The 21,052-nt window shown below is 44.1% G+C and overlaps 1 protein-coding gene and 1 pseudogene across 2 annotated transcripts; both read left to right on the plus strand.

Annotated features, from left to right (window-relative positions):
* Window positions 1-3,055: 3,055 nt before the first annotated feature.
* On the plus strand, window positions 3,056-18,596 carry EI24 (EI24 autophagy associated transmembrane protein). Of its 2 annotated transcripts, XM_033206284.1 has the most exons (11): window positions 3,104-3,237; window positions 6,080-6,190; window positions 8,866-9,011; window positions 9,879-9,939; window positions 11,102-11,168; window positions 11,783-11,907; window positions 12,588-12,707; window positions 13,733-13,844; window positions 14,818-14,929; window positions 15,953-16,027; window positions 17,447-18,596. In XM_033206284.1, the coding sequence occupies exons 2-11, from the start codon at window positions 6,149-6,151 to the stop codon at window positions 17,607-17,609; spliced, it is 1,023 nt and encodes a 340-aa protein (XP_033062175.1). In that variant the 5' UTR covers window positions 3,104-3,237; window positions 6,080-6,148; the 3' UTR covers window positions 17,610-18,596. The 2 variants fall into 2 exon arrangements, with proteins under 2 accessions (XP_033062176.1, XP_033062175.1); XM_033206285.1 differs by lacking the exon at window positions 14,818-14,929 and having other exon boundaries at window positions 3,056-3,237.
* Window positions 8,317-8,416, plus strand: LOC117081833 (annotated as a pseudogene).
* Window positions 18,597-21,052: the final 2,456 nt, after the last annotated feature.

Here is a 21,052-nt window from a genome sequence, read left to right on the forward strand (position 1 = left end):
GTTACTTGGGAGGGTGAGATGGGAGGATCAATTGAGCCCTGGAGGTTGAGGCTATGGTGAGCCGAGTTCATGCCACTGCTCTCCAACCTGGGAGACAGAGTGAGACCCTGTCTCAAAAATAAAATAAAATAAAATAAAATAAAAACTCAAAAGAAGTAAAAAAAAAAATTTAATTATAGTTCTTTGTAATAAATAGTTGAAGAGATTTACTCGTTCGGGCAAAAGGAAATTTTAATAATGTCTCCTCTTTATAATGTCTTTAGTGAAGGAGTAAATGAAGGGGTAGATTTATGAGAATGGGACATTTGCAAGGCTATTCCTAGCTCTGTTTTTAGTGAAAAACAAACAGGAGGCCTCCTCCCTATTGGAGTTTCCATACATAAATCCTAGAGTGATCCTTTACTTCCGGGCTTCTACTTATCTTTCGTGACTCATCTGAATCCTTCATTCCCTTCTCTAATCTTGTTGGTTTTAATTTTGAGTATTCTCTTCCTTAAAGAGAACATAGGTTTCAGCAGGCTAGGAGTGGGGAGTAGTTTCTGGAATGTGGCTGGATGCTGGGCTAGGGTGTAAAGGTCAACGCCTCTCCAGTGCACGGAACTGGAGGAGAATCAAGAACCCTGGGTATTTGTTCTGCCACTGATCTTGACATCTGGGCTTCAGGTTAAGTCACTTAACATCTGGGCTTCTGGTTCACCCCTAATGGAGATTGTAGTAAACAACTTTTAGTTGTAAAAATCCAATTTCTAGGCCAGGTGCGGTGGCTCATGCCTGTAATCTCAGCACTTTGGGAGGCTGAGGTGGGTGGATTGAGGTCAGGAGTTCAAAATTAGCAGGTCGTGGTGGTGCATGCCTGTAATCCCAGCTACTCGGGAGGCTGAGGCAGGAGAACTGCATGAACCCAGGAGGTGGAGGGTGCAGTGAGCCAAGATTGTGCCACTGCACTCCAGCCTGGGTGACAAAGCAAGACTCCATCTCAAAAAAAAATCCTATTCTAATAAGTGATCCTACCACTAGTAGCTCTAAGCACAGCCAGAGTGGTGGAAAAAGGAAATGGAGATGGATATAACAGGTTGGGAATAGGGGAGAAAACGTTATAGGTGAGGCTTGGTGTTCTGAAGGATGGGAGAATATGCCACCCCAAATTATACCACTTTGGTGCAACGATTATTATTATTTTTTTGTTTTGTTTTGAGACGGAGTCTCACTCTGTCAGCCAGGCTGGAGTCCAGTGGCGTGATGTGGAGTCCAGTGGCGTTATGTGGGCTCACTGCAACCTCCGCCACTCAGGTTCATGTGATTCTCCTGCTTCAGCCTCCCGAGAGCAGCTGGGATTACAGGTGCCTGTCACCAGTCTCAGCTATGCCCAGTTACTTTTTTGTATTTTTAGTAGAGATAGGGTTTCACCAAGTTGCCCAGGCTGGTCTCAAACTCCTGAACTCAGGTGATCTGCCTGCTTTGGCCTCCCGAAGTGCTGTGATTACAGGCATGAGCCATCCTCCCGGCCCACAAAGATTATTTTTAACCAAAACCATTTAAAAAACAAAAACTAGGCCGGGCATGGTGGCTCATGCCTGTAATCCTAGCACTTTGGGAGGCCAAGGCAGGTGGACCACCTGAGGTCAAGAGTTTGAGACCATCCCGGGCAACATGGTGAAACCCTGTCTCTACTAAAAATACAAAAACTTAGCCAGGCATGGAGGCAGAGGCAGAGGTTGCAGTGAGCCGAGATCATGCCATGGCATTCCAGCACTCCAGCCTGGGCAACCGGGCAAGGCTCCTTCTAAAAAAAAAAAAAAAAAGATTGATAACTTCTGGACAGGGCGGGACTTTCATCCTTATCCCCCGTCGCTGGGAGGGCAAAGGGGCTGAATGTCAAATGGATCACCAATGGCCAACTGTTTAGTCAATCGTACTTATTTAATGAATCCTCCACAAAAATCCAAAAGGACAGGATTTGGAGGGATAACTTAACACAAAGACATTCCTGGAGCGTGGAGTGTGGGAGGAGAGCATTGAAGAAGACTCCTGCCTCTTCTCATACAACTGATCCTATGCATCTTTTCATCTATACCCTTTTTAAGATCCTTTCTAATAAGTCAGGAAAGGTAAGTATTTCCCTGAGTACTGTGAGCCACTCTAGCAAATTAATGAAACCCAAAGGGTGGATGGTTGGAGCCCCAGCTTGAAACCTGTTGGTCAGAAGCTCAGGGTACCTCAACTTATGACTGGTGTCTGAAGGGGAGAGTAGTCTTGGGACTGAGCCTTCAACCTGCGGGATCTGAGGCTATCTCCAGAAAATACATCACAATGGACTTGAATTAGGGCACACCCAGCTGGTGTCTCCTGCTTGGGGTGTGGGGAAAAACCCCACACATTTGATCACAGAACTCTTCTGTGTTGATCATGTTGGTGTGAGAGCAGAGGTAAAACGGTTTGAGTTTTTCCTCACAGTTTTTCTCTTGTTAATCTATCTTATGTTAGTTTAATGCTCAGGCCCAGAGGAGAACCCCTAAAAGGGGAGAGGTAAAACTTTGCCTCCTTTCCAGTTCCACGCCAAGAAACTGCCCTTCCTGCGGTAGAACTGGACTTGTGGGATGGAGATGAGAACAGTGATTCTCTACCTCGTTTCATCTCAACCACTCCTTTGCCATCAGATTACACACACATAATGCAGCCGAATTGGATGGGAGCTTGTCCTATCCTGGGTCATTGTGAGTGAAGCTTGATTTAAACCCGTCATTTCTTAGTAAACTTTACAGAAAATCTGCAATCAAATAAACCAAGGTGCCCTCTGTATTTTATTGCGCTCCTGTTACTAGTATTTCACAGGATTTTAGAAACGCAAGCAGCGCTGTGGAGTCAATGGGGGAGGGCAAAGAACAGAAGGAGAGATCTGTGAGAACGGGATAGGGGAGGAGGCGACCGGGAGGGGTGAGGGGTCCTCTCCGCCGCCAGGCGGAGCTGGGAGCCGGGCGACCCCGCACGCAGCGCTAGGCGCGACCCCGGACTGACTACATTTCCCAGTCTCCGTCGCTCCGCACGGCCCGCCCCTCAGCTCTGGGCCCCGCCTCGTCGCGCCGGCTGGTTCTTCGCGCCCGCCCGACTTCCCAGCGGCCCCGTGCGGCCCGGGCATGCCCAGTGCGGGCGCAGCGGCCCCGGCCCTGGAAGCGCCCCGGCGGAGCGGGCCCGCGGTGGGCGAGGGGCCGGGCCGGAGCCGCGGCGGCGGAGCTGCGGGTAGGTGCGGCATCAGCCAAGCCAGGCCTCGGGGCCGCCGCGCCGCCCATTCTGAGTGGCAGGGGCCGGGAGGGCAGGCAGGGCCCCAGCGTGGGTTGGTGGGGCTACCCGCGAGGACCCCTTGCGGGAAGGGGCCGGAGGGAGCGGGACGGGACCGGGCACATCCCCGGGCGAGGCTGCTCCAGGTGGGGCGCGGCTATCTTTAGCTCCTTGTGTGGCCGGAGGTGTGCGTGGTCCGCACCTCGTGCACAGTTGTGCCTAAGGAGGGAGACCAGTTTTGAGCCGAATTGCCTAGGAGCTGTGGGGAGATGGGCCCGAATGGACCCGTGGACTCAGAGGCAGCCCGTGGAGCTCCGTGGGAAGTGAGGGTGTTTACCTTCCCTGTACCTGGAGTGGGCTGCCACAGCTTCCTGCTTGCCGAGACTTGGGTTTAGTGACTTAGAAATAAAAGTGCAGGACTGTGCCTCAGCAGATGCTTATTAGCTTTTAATGAGTGTTAGGAATTTAATGTCATTTGTATTTCCAGGCTTGAGAGGTATTTGTCCATGGGATGCTCGTGTTTAAAAAAAAAAAAAAAAAAAAAAACATTGCAAAGCTTAAAAACAAGTCGACCGAGGTAACATTAGGACACCAGGTTCTGAGGTTCACTGTAGCTACCATTCATTTGCTGTCAGTCTGGGCAAGTCATTTAACTCCTGAGACTCGGTTCTCTCACCTGTTAAATGAGCCAGATTCATCTTCATCTGTCTAGCTCAGCTGTAGGATTCCCCCTGTGTCATTCAGTCTCTGTGTGTGATCTCAAATTGTGGCAAGTTATTTTTCCCCATGCCTCACTTTTTATCAGACTGGGTAATTCACCAAATATTCCTGTAGGAAGGATGTTAGGAGCTAAGTATAAAAGTGAAGTGATTTACCCGTCATAGGCCACTCTTAGGAGGTGTCCTGCCACTTGGTACATGCAGAAACCAGGTGTTAGCTGGCCAGGGATCAAATGACACAGCTGTTGTGGACTGAGGCAGAATGTTTCAGGTTCCCTGTCAGTACCCTGTGAGAAATCCAAGCCAAGTAATGGGCTTCCTTAAACCTCCCAGCTGGCTCACTTTAGTGGGGTTGTGTTTATATAGAATTTTAAGTGTTTTTCATGCTGTTGTGCCCTATTAGATGCAAGAAACCTATGAAGAAGTTTAGTACCCTTCATTTCCAGATGAGCAAGTGGCAGGTTAAGGGAGTGGATCTGTGAGTCTTTACAAACTAGTATCATGCATATCACTGAGCATTTGCTAGTCATCTAGCTCAGCTGCCCTCACCTCAACCCTGAGAACACGTCTGTATGGCTGTACCTATGCGATTGGAACTCTGAGGTATTTGTTTTCAGGAGGGAATAGTGGGAGTATTAACAGAAGTTTCTTACCCTAGAGACTTCTTTCCGAAGTGAGCCCATCTGTATAGGATTTGACCTAAGGAGCAGAGGGTATATACTTTGTTGGGCAAATTGCTTTCCTACTGGCATATCCCCTGCTCTTCCAGTTCTGAATGGCATTAGTCCAGTTGGGTCAATGAGGAGCAGTTTGCTGAAGTGGTTAAAGGTCGGGGAAAGTGTGCTTATATTTTGAAATTTAAGGTTTGTACAAGCTGCTTGTGAAATTCTGTCTTTGTATTATGGTCATACCTCTTAAACTGAGAATACTGCAACTTGGTTTAGTGAGTGTTGAGAACTTTAGAATATCAAGTTCTTAAAAAATGCATGAAAGTGGGTTTTCTATTCATTTTAGAAGTCACCATAGATTAAATGAGAGAATAGTATATTAAATTTATACACATGAACTCTCAAGTTCTTAATTTTTGAAACTAGATATCCCATTCATCTGAGAAATAAAATGGAAAAGCCTTACTGTTTTAAAGACTGTTTATACATATGAACTCTTTTGAGGCCTAGTTTAAAATCCACTATTTATTGCATGTTTATTAAAATTATATCTGTATATATTTAAAGTTAGAAAACATAGAAAAGACCAGCTGGGCGTGGTGACTCATGCCTGTAATCCTAGCACTTTGGGAGGCTGAGATGGGTAGATCACCTGAGATCAGGAGTTCGAGATCAGCCTAGCCAACATGGTGAAACCCCATCTCTACTAAACATACAAAAAATTAACCAGATGTGGTGGCAGGTACCTGTAATCTCAGCTACACGGAAGGCTGAGGCAAGAGAATCTCTTGAACCCGAGAGGTGGAAGTTGCAGTGAACCGAGCCGAGTGTTGCACTCCAGCCTGGGCAACAAGAGCGAGACTGTCTCAAAACCAAACCAAACCAAAACAAAAAGACCATTAAAAAGACCTATTTGGAGGTTTTGGTAGCCAATTTCATGTCATACCTTAAACCTTACTGTGTGCCGGAGGGCTCTATGACTGAAGCACGTATGTAGTAATGTTTATAAGAATTTTTATCTTGCTCTTGTATTTTCATTCAAGTATTTGAAGGTATCCAGCAAACATAAAAATTGCTTAAGATACTGAAATGTAATTATCATCCATCTCCAAACCCTCAAAAGTGCTTGGAATGTGTAGGAGGGATAGTTAGGGGCATTGAGGCTCAGAGGTTACTGGTCAAGAGCACATTGTAAAAATGAAAGGGTGTAAACTGTAAAACCGCTTGTAAAAATGAAAGGGTGGTGAGTGGTTTAGAAAAAAATTAGGGATTTTAGGTTTCAGCTGTACACGAATAGCTTCACTTGATTCACTCTATAGAGCTACAAGTATGTGAGGTCATCATGTGGAAATGTGCATGAAGTAACTTATCTTTAAAATAAATATTTTGCCCCCATGATGTTCCATCTGTTTTCAGATCCTTCATGATGAGAGATTTGGGGACACTTCTCTCTCCTCTGTGTAGTTGATAGTTTGGTGGTGAAGAATGGCTGACAGTGTCAAAACCTTTCTCCAGGACCTTGCCAGAGTGAGTACATCTTGTTTATAGGAATTCATCTCTTGGCCTTTTTATTTTGCTGAAGGAACCATCTAGGAAATCCTGTAGGGTTTTTGGAACTTTTATCATATTTCTTGGGCTCTTTACATACAGGTTACTCAAGAGATAGGTATTGTTCTACGTCTTGTAGACACTCTTGCAGGTGCTTGGAAGACCTCTTCAGTGGATGTCTCCAGTACTGGGCTGGAACCCTGGTCATCTTGGCTTCAGAGCTTTTTTTTTTTTTTTTAAACTTTTTATTTTGGAATGTGTTTAGATTCACAGAAAAGTTATAAGGTAGTACAGAGAGCTCCTGTATATCCTTCATCAGCTTCCCTTAATGTTAACATATAACCATGGTACATTTGCCAAAACTAAGAAATGAACATTGATACAGTACTATCACCTAAACTAATTAATTCAAATATAAATTAGAGAACCTTTCTTTTTTTCTTTTTTTCCAAATTCTTCATGTATAAAACATTTTTAAAGTAGAAATGGGGTTTTGGCATGTTGCCCAGGCTGGTCCCAAACTCCTGGGCTCAAGTGATCCGCCCACCTTGTCCTCCCAAAGTGCCGGGATTAAAGGCTTGAGCCATTGCACCCAGCCGGAACCTTTTTTCTCCCCATTCTACAGACTCTGCAGGTGAGGGGTATACTCTAGGAAAATGCCTTATAAAGATCTGGTTAGGACCCAATCATCCAAATTACCAATAGCACAAAAGTCTACTACTTTTAATGTATGTCTGAAGCCTAATAATGTCCCAGTTGTAACCCCCTCTTATATATCCACTAGCATGAGAGAGGCCAATTCTTGGAGTGGGGAGGTTCGTTCTTTAGTGAGAGAGTTTAAAAGGTTACCTTTATGGCCCGGGGAAGTGGCTGACACCTGTAATCTCAGCACTTTGGGAGACCAAGGAGGGAGGATTGCTTGAATCCAGGAGTATGAGGCAGCAGTGAGCTATCATGGTACCAGTGCACTCTAGCAGGGCAAGAAAGTAAAAAGGATATTACTTTTGAGTAAAAAAGAGAGGATTGAAAGAGTATCCTAGAAGGTCTAAAAAGACTTTATGCATATGATCTACTATTTTTTTTTTTTAAGATAGAGTCTCACTATGTCGCCCAGGCTGGAGTGCAGTGGTGCAATCTCAGCTCACTGCAACCTCCAGTTCTTGGGTTCTAGCAATTCTGCCTCAGCCTGCCAGGTGGCTGGGATTACAGGCACACATCACCACATCTGGCTAATTTTTGTATTTTTAGTAGAGATGGGGTTTCACCATGTTGGCCAGGCTGGTCTTGAACTCCTGACCTCAGGTGATCTGCCCGCCTCAGCCTCCCAAAGTGCTAGGATTACAGGCATGAGCCACCATGCCCAGCAGCATATGATCTGCTTTTAACATCTTTACCTTGCTGTCTTGCCATTTATGGGCTATAAAATTTCAACCCTCCCAGCCTGGACAACATAGCAAAACCCCCTCTCTACTAAAAATACAAAAAATATTTAGCCAGGCATGGTGGCACATGCCTGTAATCCCAGCTACTCAGGAGGCTGAGGCAGGAGAATCGCTTGAACCTAGGAGGTGGAGGTTGCAGTGAGCCGAGATCGTGCCACTGCACTCCAGCCTGGGTGACAGAGCAAGACTCTGTTTAAAAAAAAAAAAAAAAAAATTCAACCCTGTGTTGGTTCTGCAGTGTGCTATTTACATGTTTGTCTGCCCCACTGGACTGTAGACGTCTTAGAGGTGGGGATCCTATCATCCTAGGATGTCCTAGGCCCTCAGCCATTTGAACTTAATTATCTTAGATAGTTGGAGTTTCCTGAGTTAAAAGCAAAATCAGGAGTAAAAATTACTCAGACAAAAAAGATCAAAGGGACACTGTGCCAATTTATGCTCCTGTCAACAGATAATACATCAATTTGCCCATTTCTCTGTATTCCAGCTATTATTTCTAAAATTTGTTGTCTGATAACAGTAGGTGAGACTGCTATCCATTCTTAAATCCAGCTTGGCCATTGCTTCCAGAATAACTTTTTCTGCCTTCTCATGAAGTTGAATGCCCCAGTGCTAACACTCTACTTGGGCCATACATCTGTTGTGGCACTTATTAAACTATGTGTGCTTGCTTCTGCAGCACATGTACCAAAATTGGAACAATATAGAGATTAGCGTGGCTCCTGTGCATGACACACAAATTCATGCAATGTTTCATATTTAAAAACATTTTTTAAAAAAACCTTCAATGTAATTTTTTGGTTTACTTGTGTGCTTTTCCTACTAAGTTATAAGCTTCTCGAGCATTTCTATATGACAATATATAGCTTATTGAAGATACTCAGTACATGGGTGGGAGATGGATGCATGAGTGAATTCTTAGCCTTTGGGAGGCTGAGGCAGGAGGATTGCTTGAGGCCAGGAGTATGAAACCAGCCTGATCAACATGATGAGACCACCATCACTACAGAAGAAAAATTTAAAAGCCAGGTGTGGTGGCGCACAGCTGTATTCATAGCTCCTTGGGAGGCTGAGGCAGGAGGATCGTCTGAACCCAGGAGTTGGAGGCTGCAGTGAGCTATGATTGAGTCACTGCACTGTAGCCTGGGTGACAGAGCAAGACCCTGTCTCAAACAATAATAATAATAATGATAATGATATCCTTGTCTATAGGGAATCAAAGACTCCATCTGGGGTATTTGTACCATCTCAAAGCTAGATGCTCGAATCCAGCAAAAGAGAGAGGAGCAGCGTCGAAGAAGGGCAAGTAGTGTCTTGGCACAGAGAAGAGCCCAGAGTATAGAGCGGAAGCAAGAGAGGTAAGGAGTGCATGCCTGATATCAAAATGTCCACGGGAGGGAAGACCCTACATAGTGACTCGATGTTTCAGTACCATTTCATTTCTTTTGTGCTTCTTCCCAGAAAAATGTTGCAAGTGATTTCCCCTCCCCACAACATTGACTTAAACTAGGGTCTAACATTAATCCTTGCTAAAAATGTCATGGTATTAAATCAGAATGCTGAATAGAGAACCAAAAAATATTATTTGGTTTGATAGATACTTCTAGGGAAGCCTGTGTGGATTTATGTTTTAATAGCAGAACCCCAGCCCCACACTTTCTCTTTTAATCTTTTCCAACATCAGACTTTAAATTATTTTTCTTTTAAAAGCTGGTTTCCCAGAAAAAAAAATATATATTATATATATATGTGTGTGTATATATATATGTACATATATATCTTTCTTTGGAGACAGAGTCTTGCCCTGTCACCCAAGCTGGAGTGCCGAGGTGCAATCTCGGCTTACTGCAGCCTCTGTCTCCCAGGTCCAAGCAATTCTCCTGCCTCAGTCTCCCAGCTAGCTGGAAATACAGGTGCACACCACCACACCTGGCTAATTTTTTGGATTTTTTAGTGGAGACAGGGTTTCACCATGTTGGCCAGGCTGGTCTCGAACTCCTGACCTCAGCTGATCCGCCTACCTCGGCCTCCCAAAGTGTTAGGATTACAGCCGTGAGCCACTGCACTTGACCATTTTTTTTCTCATTGACTGACATTAGAACATTGGGAGAACATGAGGTACTGAAAAATAATATAGTACCCACAAAAGATATAAAACGAACTACTGAATGACAATTAGGAAATAACTTATGCCTTATAAACTAAATACATGTGATCTTTTCCAGTGAGCCACGTATTGTGAGTAGAATTTTCCAGTGTTGTGCTTGGAATGGTGGAGTGTTCTGGGTAAGTTCTTCTTTAAATTCCAGGGGCCTTACAAGCATCTTCAGATTGTTGCTAAGTTGATAGCTGTGAACTGTTTTCTTGAAACACGAAGACAAATAGCTTTCATCTGCTGATGTACACTTAGGAATATAACTCAGGAGTCTGTGCATCTGCAGTGATTTTATTCCCACTCGAGAAAGCACACTTGTATGTAAGCAAACATCACAGTTAGCCCTGAATATACACTTGTATTTTGTTTCTAAAATGACTCATTCACAAGTGTTATAGGTAGCAGTTTCTCTTGACACTGTCTAGACATTTTAAAATGCTAACAGCAACTATGGGGAATCGGGAAGGGCAGATACGGCTAGACAAGAACAAGGTTCTCCCTGCTTCTGCTTATGGTGATCAACAAGAACTAATTTGCATCGAAACCTATAGCAGAAAAGATTGCCTACTATTAACTGAGAACGCCAGTGCAGGCTTAACTGAAATTTGGGTACTTTGAAGAATGGATAAATATTTCCTTTGACTTAGAATGTAGAGTAATTCATCACATCTTAATCTAAACAATTCACAGATGTTTTCAGATGTCAGCTTTAAATGTAATGAATATGTATTCCTGTGTACTTAGTACATGCCTGTATTTTGGCCTGAATACTACTTGAAATGTTCCTCTATGCCCCCAAAGTTTCATTGTTTTATAGGTAGTATCAAGTTTGTATCTCAATTGGAGTGTTGGGAAATAGAAATAGATCCAGTTTTGATGCTTTTTCAGGCCTCCTGATTTATTTTTTTATTTTTTTGAGATGGAGTCTCACTCTGTTGCTCAGGCTGGAGTGCAGTGTCATAATCTTGGCTCACTGCAACCTCTGCCTCCCGGGTTCAAGCGATTCTCCTGCCTCAGCCTCCCCAGTAGCTGGGATTACAGGTGTGCACCGCCACACCCGACCAATTGTTGTAATTTTAGTAGAGACGGCGTTTCACCATGTTGGCCAGGCTGGTCTCGAACTGACCTCAAGTGATCCGCCTGCCTTGGCCTCCCAAAGTGAGCCACCGCACCTGGCCTAGGCCTCCTGATTTATAAAAGGCACTCCCATCTATAAAATCATTACACTAAAACTTGAAGCTCCCGTTTTAAAGACTGGATTTTGATGTTTGCCTTGTTGCTTCTTTTCTTTAGTTCAGTCTCCTCTTGTTTTATCGAGTATTTATTCCTGTGCTTCAGTCAGTAACAGCCCGAATTATCGGTAAGTATATACCCCGCTCCTTTTCTGTTGGGGACGGAGTAGGAGATGATGTTTCGGTCTCCTTCAGTTTACTGAACATTTCCTGTGTACCAGGAGCTTTCACTGTTTATTTTCTTTTTTGTTGTTTTATTCTTTTTAAAAATGTGTATTGAGTTATTCTCCTAGCGCCTTCAGATGAGAGCGTTAGCTGTTTTTTAACTCGGGCCTTTCAGCAGCCCTGTATGATGGGTACTGTTATTCTATCCATTATGAATGAGGAAATGGAAGTTACCAAGGTTAAACCATTAGTAAGTGGCAGGGCTGAGATCGAAACCCAGATGGTATCCTGCAAAGAGTGTACTGGTAATCACTGTGGCATCTCGCTACCATCATGTAAGCAGATTTGTGTCAAGATAAGCAGCACATATCTATGGTTTCTTTGAATTGGAATTGTGGCTAGAATGTGGTGTGTCTTTTATGAGTTAGACTCATTGAGATAGGTATAATAGTGATGTGCTGGCAAGAACTAGAGAGATCCAGGAGGAGACAGAGAATAGTCACGAGATGGGGGTTCCGCATTTGGTCTTCTGTGTTTCCATTTCTCCATTTCTAATAACTCGTTTTCTCTTTCTTAGGTGACCCATCACTACATGGAGATGTTTGGTCGTGGCTGGAATTCTTCCTCACGTCAATTTTCAGTGCTCTTTGGGTGCTCCCCTTGTTTGTGCTTAGCAAAGTGGTGAATGCCATTTGGTTTCAGGTAGGTCCAAGGCGGAATGGAGTCTGGGTCCCGCAGCACGATTGCTTGACAGGTGACAAGTTTCAGCCTCTGAAGTTAGTGGGCATGTAGGGGACCTGTTTTCAGCCTTGGTTTCTTAGCCAAGCAGCCACTAGGTGATCTTTGTGTTCTTATAGAATGGAATTATTGTCTCAGCATCTCATTGGCAGGTGTCTGGTGCCTTTTTTGTTTTGTTTTGTTTTTTGAGACAGAGTCTCTGTCACCCAGGCTGGAGTGCAGTGGTGGGATCTTGGCTCACTGCAACCTCTGCCTCCCGGGTTCAAGCAGTTCTCCTGTTGCAGCCTCCCGAGTAGCTGGGACTACAGGCACGCACCACCATGCCTGGCTACATTTTTTTAATATTTTTGTTAGTGACAGAGTTTCACCGTGTTGGCCAGGCTGGTCTCAAACTCCTGACCTCCCGATCTGCCCACCTTGGCCTCCCAAAGTGCTGGGATTATAGGCGTGAGCCACCGCATGAGGCAGCAATCCTCCTACCTTAGCCTCCTGAGTAGCTGGGACTATAGGCACATGCCATCACACTCAGCTTATTTTTAAATAAGCCTTAACTGGCACCTCTAGTGGCAGACCAGTGGCCTTAGCTTTGGGGATGTATATCAAGGCTATTTAATTCATGTTTTGGTACACTTTCTCTGTTACAGGATATAGCTGACCTGGCATTTGAGGTATCAGGGAGGAAGCCTCACCCATTCCCTAGTGTCAGCAAAATAATTGCTGACATGCTCTTCAACCTTTTGCTGCAGGCTCTTTTCCTCATTCAGGTGAGACTGACCTTCTGGGTATATGGGCAGCTTTATTAAAAAGAAAAACTGTTTCACTAGCGGGAGCTTCACAAAGACAGAGTATTATATTTATGCAGAGTATTATATATATGCTGGTGGGAGGTAATGATTTTTAAATCTTTTTTTTTTTTCCCACAGAAATGAGAATTTTAAAATTACATTATAAAATTATAAGAAACATGAATTTACTTGCCCTTTTCTGCTACTCTGGTTATTCTCCAGTCCTGCCAGGTGGAAACTGTTTTTTTCTTTTTATAGTGATGCCTAACTTTTTTTTAAAGAGACATGGTCGGCTGGGCACGGTGGTTCATGCCTGTAATCCCAGCACTTTGGGAGGCCAAGGCAGGCGGATCACCTAGGGTCAGGTGTTTGAGACCAGCCTGGCCAACATGGTGTAACCCTGTCTCTACTAAAAATACAAAAATTAACTGCGTGTAGTGGCACATGCGTGTAATCCCAGCTACTCCGGAGACTGAGGCAGGAGAATTGCTTGAACCCAGGAGGCAGAGATTGTAGTGAGCCAAGATCGTGTCATTGCACTCCAGCCTGGGCAACAGGAGCAAAGCTGTCTCAAAAAAAAAAAAAAGAAAAGACAGGGTCTTATTTTATCACCTAGGCTGGAGTACAGTGGCACAATCATACCTCACTGCAGCCTGAAACTCTGGGCTCAAGCAATCCTCCTGCCTTAGCCTCCTGAGTAGCTGGGACTGCAGGCACATGCCACCATGCCCAGCTTATTTTAAAAATTTTGTTGTAGAGTCAGGGTCTCAGTATGTTGCCCAGTCTGGTCTTGAACTCCTGGCCTCAAGAGATCCTCCCGCCTCATCCTCCCAAACTGTTGGGATTACAGGAATGAGTCACTGTGCCCACCCTGCACCCAGCCTTTTAGAAACTTGAGAAGCAGCTAGGAAGCTGTCTCAGACAGTGATGATTGGAGAGTGGCAGGTGAATGGTGCTAGGTTTCTAAGGCTTTGGGATTAAGATTTTCCATATTTGTTCTTTAGGGAATGTTTGTGAGTCTCTTTCCCATCCATCTTGTCGGTCAACTGGTTAGTCTCCTGCATATGTCCCTTCTCTACTCACTGTACTGCTTTGAATATCGTTGGTTCAATAAAGGTAAGTTCATCTAAAGAAGTCCAGAAAATGGAGGCCCAGTTTGAAAATGCTACTGCTAAGCAGACTTCTTAAACTACTCAATAATCAGGCTCTTAGCAAACCTTCCTTTGAGGGAAGCAGCTTCATTGGCAAGAGGGAGCTTACCTTTGGCTTAGTGGGTTTAACTCTCAACTTTGAGGCTGGGGGATGTGGTAGTATAGCATTATCTTTTTGATGCTTAACGTGGTATATCTCTGACTGGCTTGTAAGATGGCATAAATGAGCACGAGTTGCTCTAAATTAGAGAAATCAAATTGATGTCAGCATCTGGATCCTTTTGGGGTTGTTTTAGAAAGTCCTTCAAGTATTTACCAGGGTGTGCGTGGTTGAAAGAGGTTAACTGATACTTACAGAATGGCATCCTTTTGATTTGCTATCTTGTTTAGTTCCAGACTAATCCTGACAAAGGATGCTGGTGCTGAAATTCTTAATTCACTTAGCCTGTCAGCTTTGAATTTATGATTATGGAATTCTAAAAAACTTTGCATACTTTATATCGGATTTGTACACTTCTAATTTATATGCTGTAGCTCTGTTCTAAATCTGTACTTAGGCTGGGTGCAGTGGCTCACACCTGTAATCCCAACACTTTGGGAGGTCGAGGCAGGTGGATCGCCTGAGGTCAGGAGTTCAAGACCAGCCTGGCCAATATGGTGAAACCCTGTCTCTACTAAAAATACAAAAATTAGCCGGGCGAGGTGGCGGGCACCTGTAGTCCCAGCTACTCAGGAGGCTGAGGTGGGAGAATCGTTTGAAATCTGGAGGTGGAGGTTGCAGTGAGCTGAGACTGCACCACTGCACTCCCACTTGGGCATCAAAGCAAGACTCCATCTCAAATAATAATAATAATAATAATAATAAAAATCTGTTTTTATTTTAGTCACTTGACTAAAAGGAAATACAATATCTAATTGTATTGGCTTTCTTGTTTTAGGAATTGAAATGCACCAGCGGTTGTCTAACATAGAAAGGAATTGGCCTTACTACTTTGGGTTTGGTTTGCCCTTGGCTTTTCTCACAGCAATGCAGTCCTCATATATTATCAGGTAATTTGGCTAGAGGGATTTGAAGGAGACTAGTAAAAATAAAAATTCATGAAGTCAGTACCTTTTGCTTGCTTGGTTCTGTTTCGCATTCCACACTGTCATTTGTCCATCAGGAAACCTGCAGGGCGTTTCTACATTTGTTAGCATGAAGATCTAGTCTGAATGTCCCTATATCCCATTATCCCATATTATTTTTCTATGTTGCCTCCTGGAGCAATTTTTCTTTTTTCTTTTTTTTGAGACAAAGTCTCACTCTGTCACCCAGGCTGGAGTGCAGTGGCGCAGTCTCAGCTCACTGCAACCTCCACCTCCCGGATTCAACTGGTTCTCCTGCCTTAGCCTCCCAAGTAGCTGGGATTACAGGCACCCACCATCATGCCTGGCTAATTTTTGTGTTTTTAGTAGAGATGGGGTTTCACTATTTTGGCCAGGCTGGTCTCGAACTCCTGACCTCAAGTGATCCACCCACTTTGACCTCCCAAAGTGTTCAGATTATAGGCATGAGTTACCACGCCCAGCCCTGCAGCAATATTAAATATGCCCAGTGCTTAGAAAAATCTTCTTGTTCTTTTTGAAAGATGTGTTTGATGGGCTGGGCACCATGGCTCACGCCTGTAATACCAGCACTTTGGGAGGCTGAGGTGGGCAGATCACCTGAGGTCAGGAGTTCGAGACCAGTCAGGCCAACATGGTGAAACCCTGTCTCTGCTGAAAATACAAAAGTTAGCCGGGCATGGTGGTGCACACTTGTAATCCCAGCTACTTGGGAGACTGAGGCAGGAGAATCGCTTGAACACAGGAGGCGGAGGTTGCGGTGAGTCGAGATCTTGCCACTGCACTCCAGCCTGGGCGACAAGAATGAGAGTCCGTCTCAAAAAAAGAAAAAAAAAAGTTTGAAATATTGAGGTTTCATCAAGCCATATTTACACTGGAAGCAAAAGAACTTGGAGCTTCTATCTTCTTCAAAGTCATGGCTGTTATGAAGGTGACTAATTATTTCTTTTTTTTTTTTTTTTTTAACAGTGGCTGCCTTTTCTCTATCCTCTTTCCTTTATTCATTATCAGCGCCAATGAAGCAAAGACCCCTGGCAAAGCGTAGTAAGTATTAGCCAGTGATGAATTTTTAGCGGTGTAAAGGATTGGGGCTGTAACACCACAGTTACGTCAGTGAAGCTTTAAAAAAAAAAAAATTCTCATATTGTAGGAAAATCTTTTTTTTTTTTTTTTGAGATGGAGTCTCGCTCTGTCGCCCAGGCTGGAGTGCAGTGGCCGGATCTCAGCTCACTGCAATCTCTGCCTCCCGGGTTCACGCCATTCTCCTGCCTCAGCCTCCCGAGCAGCTGGGACTACAGGTGTCCGCCACCTCACCCGGCTAGTTTTTTGTATTTTTAGTAGAGACGGGGTTTCACCGTGTTAGCCAGGATGGTCTCGATCTCCTGACCTTGTGATCCACCTGTCTCGGCCTCCCAAAGTGCTGGGATTACAGGCTTGAGCCACCGCACCCGGCCCGGAAAATCTTAATGTAAGGTTTAATGAGACAGAAACACTTCTGGTATATAACCCACACTTTTCTCCATGCATATATGCACATGAGTGTATATATATATATACTTCCAAAATTGACCTCATTATACATATTCAAGTAGAGGGCCGTATGACCTGGCCACATGAGTTTATTGATAACACTAGTAAAATATACCTTAAAATAAGTTTTTAGCAATAATAACAATAGCATTCTATTTTTTTTATCACTTCAAAGAAAAGCTCAGTCTTTGATCAATTTTGGTTAAGTCAGTATGGATACTTGTATTAGAGACTTAGGTCTGCTTTGGGTTTTTGTATGTTCTTGCTATACAGCAGAGCTCACTGTTTATCTTAAGAGGAATATTTGACTTTGTTTTGAAACTCTTCTTCCTGCAACCACAGATAGCATATGACACCTTCAGACATAGCTTGAAGCCTGTACCCCGAAGTGAGCCATAGAAAAGTCCTTCTCAAATCAGAATTAATCTAAAGTATAACTATTTCCTGTAAGAGCCATAATACTTCAACGCTGGTGACTGCATTACATTCATGGCATGGCAGCAGCAGGGCCCAGTGCCTTCTTTTTTTTTTGAGACGGAGTCTCGCTCTGTTGCCCAAGCTGGAGTGCAGTGGCGCGATCTTGGCTCACTGCAACCTCCGCCTACCAGGTTCAAGCGATTCTCCTGCCTCAGCCTCCTGGGTAACTGGGATTGCAGGTGCATGCTACCATGCCCTGCTAATTTTTTTCTCAAGTGATCCACCTGCTTCAGCCTCCCAAAGTGCTGGGATTACAGGTATGAGACACCACGCCCGGCTCCAATGCATTCTTCAGTTGCTTGTTCCATCCATGTATCTAATACCTGTATTTCCTTGATCAAGTTTCATTTGTCTTGTCTTTCCCTTTGTAGTTTTAAATTTAATGTCAAGTTGTCAAATAACAGAAGTAATTCTGAGTAACTGGAGAGCTAACAAGTTGGGTTTCTTGCCTTTTAGTCTCTTCCAGTTGCGCCTCTTCTCCTTGGTGGTCTTCTTAAGCAACAGACTCTTCCACAAGACAGTCTATCTGCAGTCGGCCCTGAGCAGCTCCACTTCTGCAGAGAAGTTCCCTTCACCGCATCCATCACCTGCCAAACTGAAGGCCGCTACAGGCCACTGAGTTGCCTGCCATCCAAAGGGGATGGGCGGGATTGGAAGAAAGCTGTGGCAGCTCTTTTCCCTGTTCACCTCCCCCTGCCAGGGAAGGCAGGACCCACTCTGCCAAGGGCCCTCTACGTATTCCCTTCTCTCTGAGGAATTGAAATTTTTGTCTGTGGTGCATGTAAGGCAGAACGTTCCCTGACACCAGTGTGTGGATTTTTAATATCACCGTGAGTCTGAAAGGACCACAAGTTTTTCTGCAGCTATTTTCTAGCATTTGCCAGTCCCTGTGCCTGGACTGATTTGAATACTTTGTTTTTCTCCCTGTGCCATTTACCCTTCCACCTTTCCATCCTGCCTTCTACCACCCTTGGATGAATGGATTTTGTAATTCTAGCTGTTGTATTTTGTGGATTTGTTATTTTTGTTGTTTTTCTGTGAAGCACATACATTGGATATGGGAGGTAAAGGAGTGTCCCAGTTGCTCCTGGTCACTCCCTTTATAGCCATTACTGTCTTGTTTCTTGTAACTCAGGTTAGGTTTTGGTCTCTCTTGCTCCACTGCAAAAAAAAAAAAAAAAAAAACCCTGAAGAGATGAGATAGGAGGAAAGACCTCACAGCCAGCTCTGCTGGGTTTTGAGGAGTGATTTTCTTTCTTCCCCTTGAAGGGGAAAAAGCTATTTTCACTGGTACATTTAAAGCCCCCCAACGATGGGGAGGTACCAATTCTGGACAAGTGCCACTGCAACAACACTAAACCTGAACTTTTCAACTCCGTTGGGGTGGGAGGCCGTGGGCAGAAATTGACTATCAGCCACTGCCAGGTCTGTTTCATATTTCAAAGGAATATTGGGTGCTGCAAATAGGAACTGAAGGGGTAAATGTATTAAACCTGTGATTGGTTGTTTTCCTGTCATTTTAAGAGACTAAATGTGGGGGGCAGATGTCAAAATACTTGTACAATTTTAAAATGTCACAATTAAACGTGAGCTGGTTTCCCACAAAGTGTGTAATGGTTGAATTTGCAAATCATGATCTTGAGAAATGTATTCATGGAATACAAGACTTTGTCTTGGATAATTTAGTAGTTTTGAGGAATTAGCCCTGAAAAATGTTCCCTGAGAAAGGCTGGATTGTATGATTATAATCACATTTGTATTTGGTGGAAGACTCAGACTGTTATTTGTTCTAAAGTCTATATGTACATCGCTACTGTGTATTCATGCAATGAGAAAGACCCTCCTAGATATTGGTGTATTGAATATTAATCGAGGGAAGCCAGTAAACATCTGGTTAACAGAGACCTTTACTATGTGCAAGACAAAATATGGAATTAAAAATTGTTGCTGGGGCCAGGCGTGGTAACTGATGGCTGGGATTCTAGCACTTTGGCAGGGGCCAAGGCAGGAGGATCACTTGAGTCCAGGAGTTCGAGATCAGTCTGGGCAACATAGTAAAACCCGTCTCTATTACATACATAAGAGGTTAGGCCGGGTATGGTGGCTCATGCCTGTAATCCCAGTACTTTGGGAGGCTGAGGTGGGTGGATCACCTGAGGTTAGGAGTTCAAGACCTGGCCAGCACGGTGAAACCCCATCTCTACTAAAAATACAAAAAATTAGCCGGGAGTGGTGGCATATGCCTGTAATCCCAGCTGCTCGGGAGGCTGAGGCAGGAGAATCACTTGAACCCAGGAGGCGGAGGTTGCAGTGAGTCGAGATCACACCACTACACTCCAGCCTGGGCAACAAGAGCAAAACTCCATCTCAAGGAAAAAAAAAGGTTTAAAAAAATTGCTGGGAGTTGTAAACCAAGTTTGAAGGTTTATGCAGTTGATGGAAGGAGGGTTTTTAAATGGTGGGCATCTTGGACGTGAACACTTTCCAGCTTTGGCAGAAAAAATTGTAAAAGACATGGTTTAAAGTAAGGTATACTCGGCCGGGCGCGGTGGCTCAAGCCTGTAATCCCAGCACTTTGGGAGGCCGAGACGGGCGGATCACGAGGTCAGGAGATCGAGACCATCCTGGCGAACACGGTGAAACCCCGTCTCTACTAAAAAATACAAAAAAATCTAGCCGGGCGAGGTGGCGGGCACCTGTAGTCCCAGCTACTCGGGAAGCTGAGGCACGAGAATGGCGTAAACCCGGGAGGCGGAGCTTGCAGTGAGCTGAGATCCGGCCACTGCACTCCAGCCTGGGCGACACAGCGAGACTCCGTCTCAAAAAAAAAAAAAAAATGAAGTAAGGTATACTCCCAACATTCTCCTATGACATCTCTGGTCATTTAACAATAGTATTGCAGAGAACTACTTCCAGATTGCTAATGGGTGTGGTTTGTAGAAGACTTCAGTATTTCATGAACTTGTAATGAGTGATTGCCTTATTTAAGCTTAGTTTCTTAAAACTAAGTTTTAAAAAAGTAGGCTTATTTAAGCAATCACATATTTGCTTCCTGAAATTTATATCTGTACCATTTAGAAGCATCTCATAAACTATCAGGAAAAAAAAAAAAGAAACATCTCAGTTTAGTTTAAAAGGGTGAAGGCAGCTGGGCATGGTGACTCACACCTGTAATCCCAGCACTTTGGGAGGCTCGAAGCAGGTGGATCATGAGGTCAGGAGTCCAAGACCAGCCTGGCCAACATGGTGAAACTCCGTCTCTCCTAAAAATACAAAAATTAGCTGGGCATGGTGGCGCACGCCTCTAGTCCCAGCTACTCGGGAGGCTGAGGCAGGAGAATCACTTGAACCTGGAAGGTGGAGGTTACAGTAAGCCAAGATCACACCACTGCATGCCAGCCTGGGTGACAGAGTGAGACTCTGTCTTGGGGAGTGAAAACAGGGTGAGGGAAGTTGAGTGGATGAAGGTATATGATTTTTATCCCCAGGACTGTGCCTGGCTATCGAAAATGTGTAAAAGTTTAAATGACTGGAAGTGAGGAACCTCCAGAGTTTTATTAGCATAGTTGAGCAGTCCAGCCTTTTGTACAAAGGCTATATTAGGCATATCTGCAATAAGAGAAATGTGACAATCTCAAATGAGTTATAAACACAAAGCAATGTAAATTTTTCTTGCCTTTCACGAGGGTATTGTCACTGAGAGCAGTGATTAGGAAATGGGTCAAAAAGAGACTAGACTCTATTTTTGCCAAGTTCAGAATACCTGTTTGAAGCAGACTAATAATTAGTAACCAAAAACAAGGGAGCTCAAAAAACTAAAAATGAAAATTTGGTTGAGTTTGAATCACAAAACCAGTAGGATCTGAGGAATTGTTCCCAGAAGCACTTTTTAAGGGATAGACATCACAGCTTGGACAGGTATATGTAATAGAAAACACAACCCTTTTTATTCTATCTATAGAGCTGAGTTGTCTGTTAGAGCAACTCTCAAAATTAGAAAGTAGATGCTTTAGATCTGAGTACATTAAGTCTGCTAGAAACTTAAATGACACATTCATGTAC

This window comes from Trachypithecus francoisi, unplaced genomic scaffold (genome assembly GCF_009764315.1).
Source record: "Trachypithecus francoisi isolate TF-2019V2 unplaced genomic scaffold, Tfra_2.0 Lachesis_group8, whole genome shotgun sequence".
Taxonomy (NCBI): Eukaryota; Metazoa; Chordata; class Mammalia; order Primates; family Cercopithecidae; genus Trachypithecus; species Trachypithecus francoisi.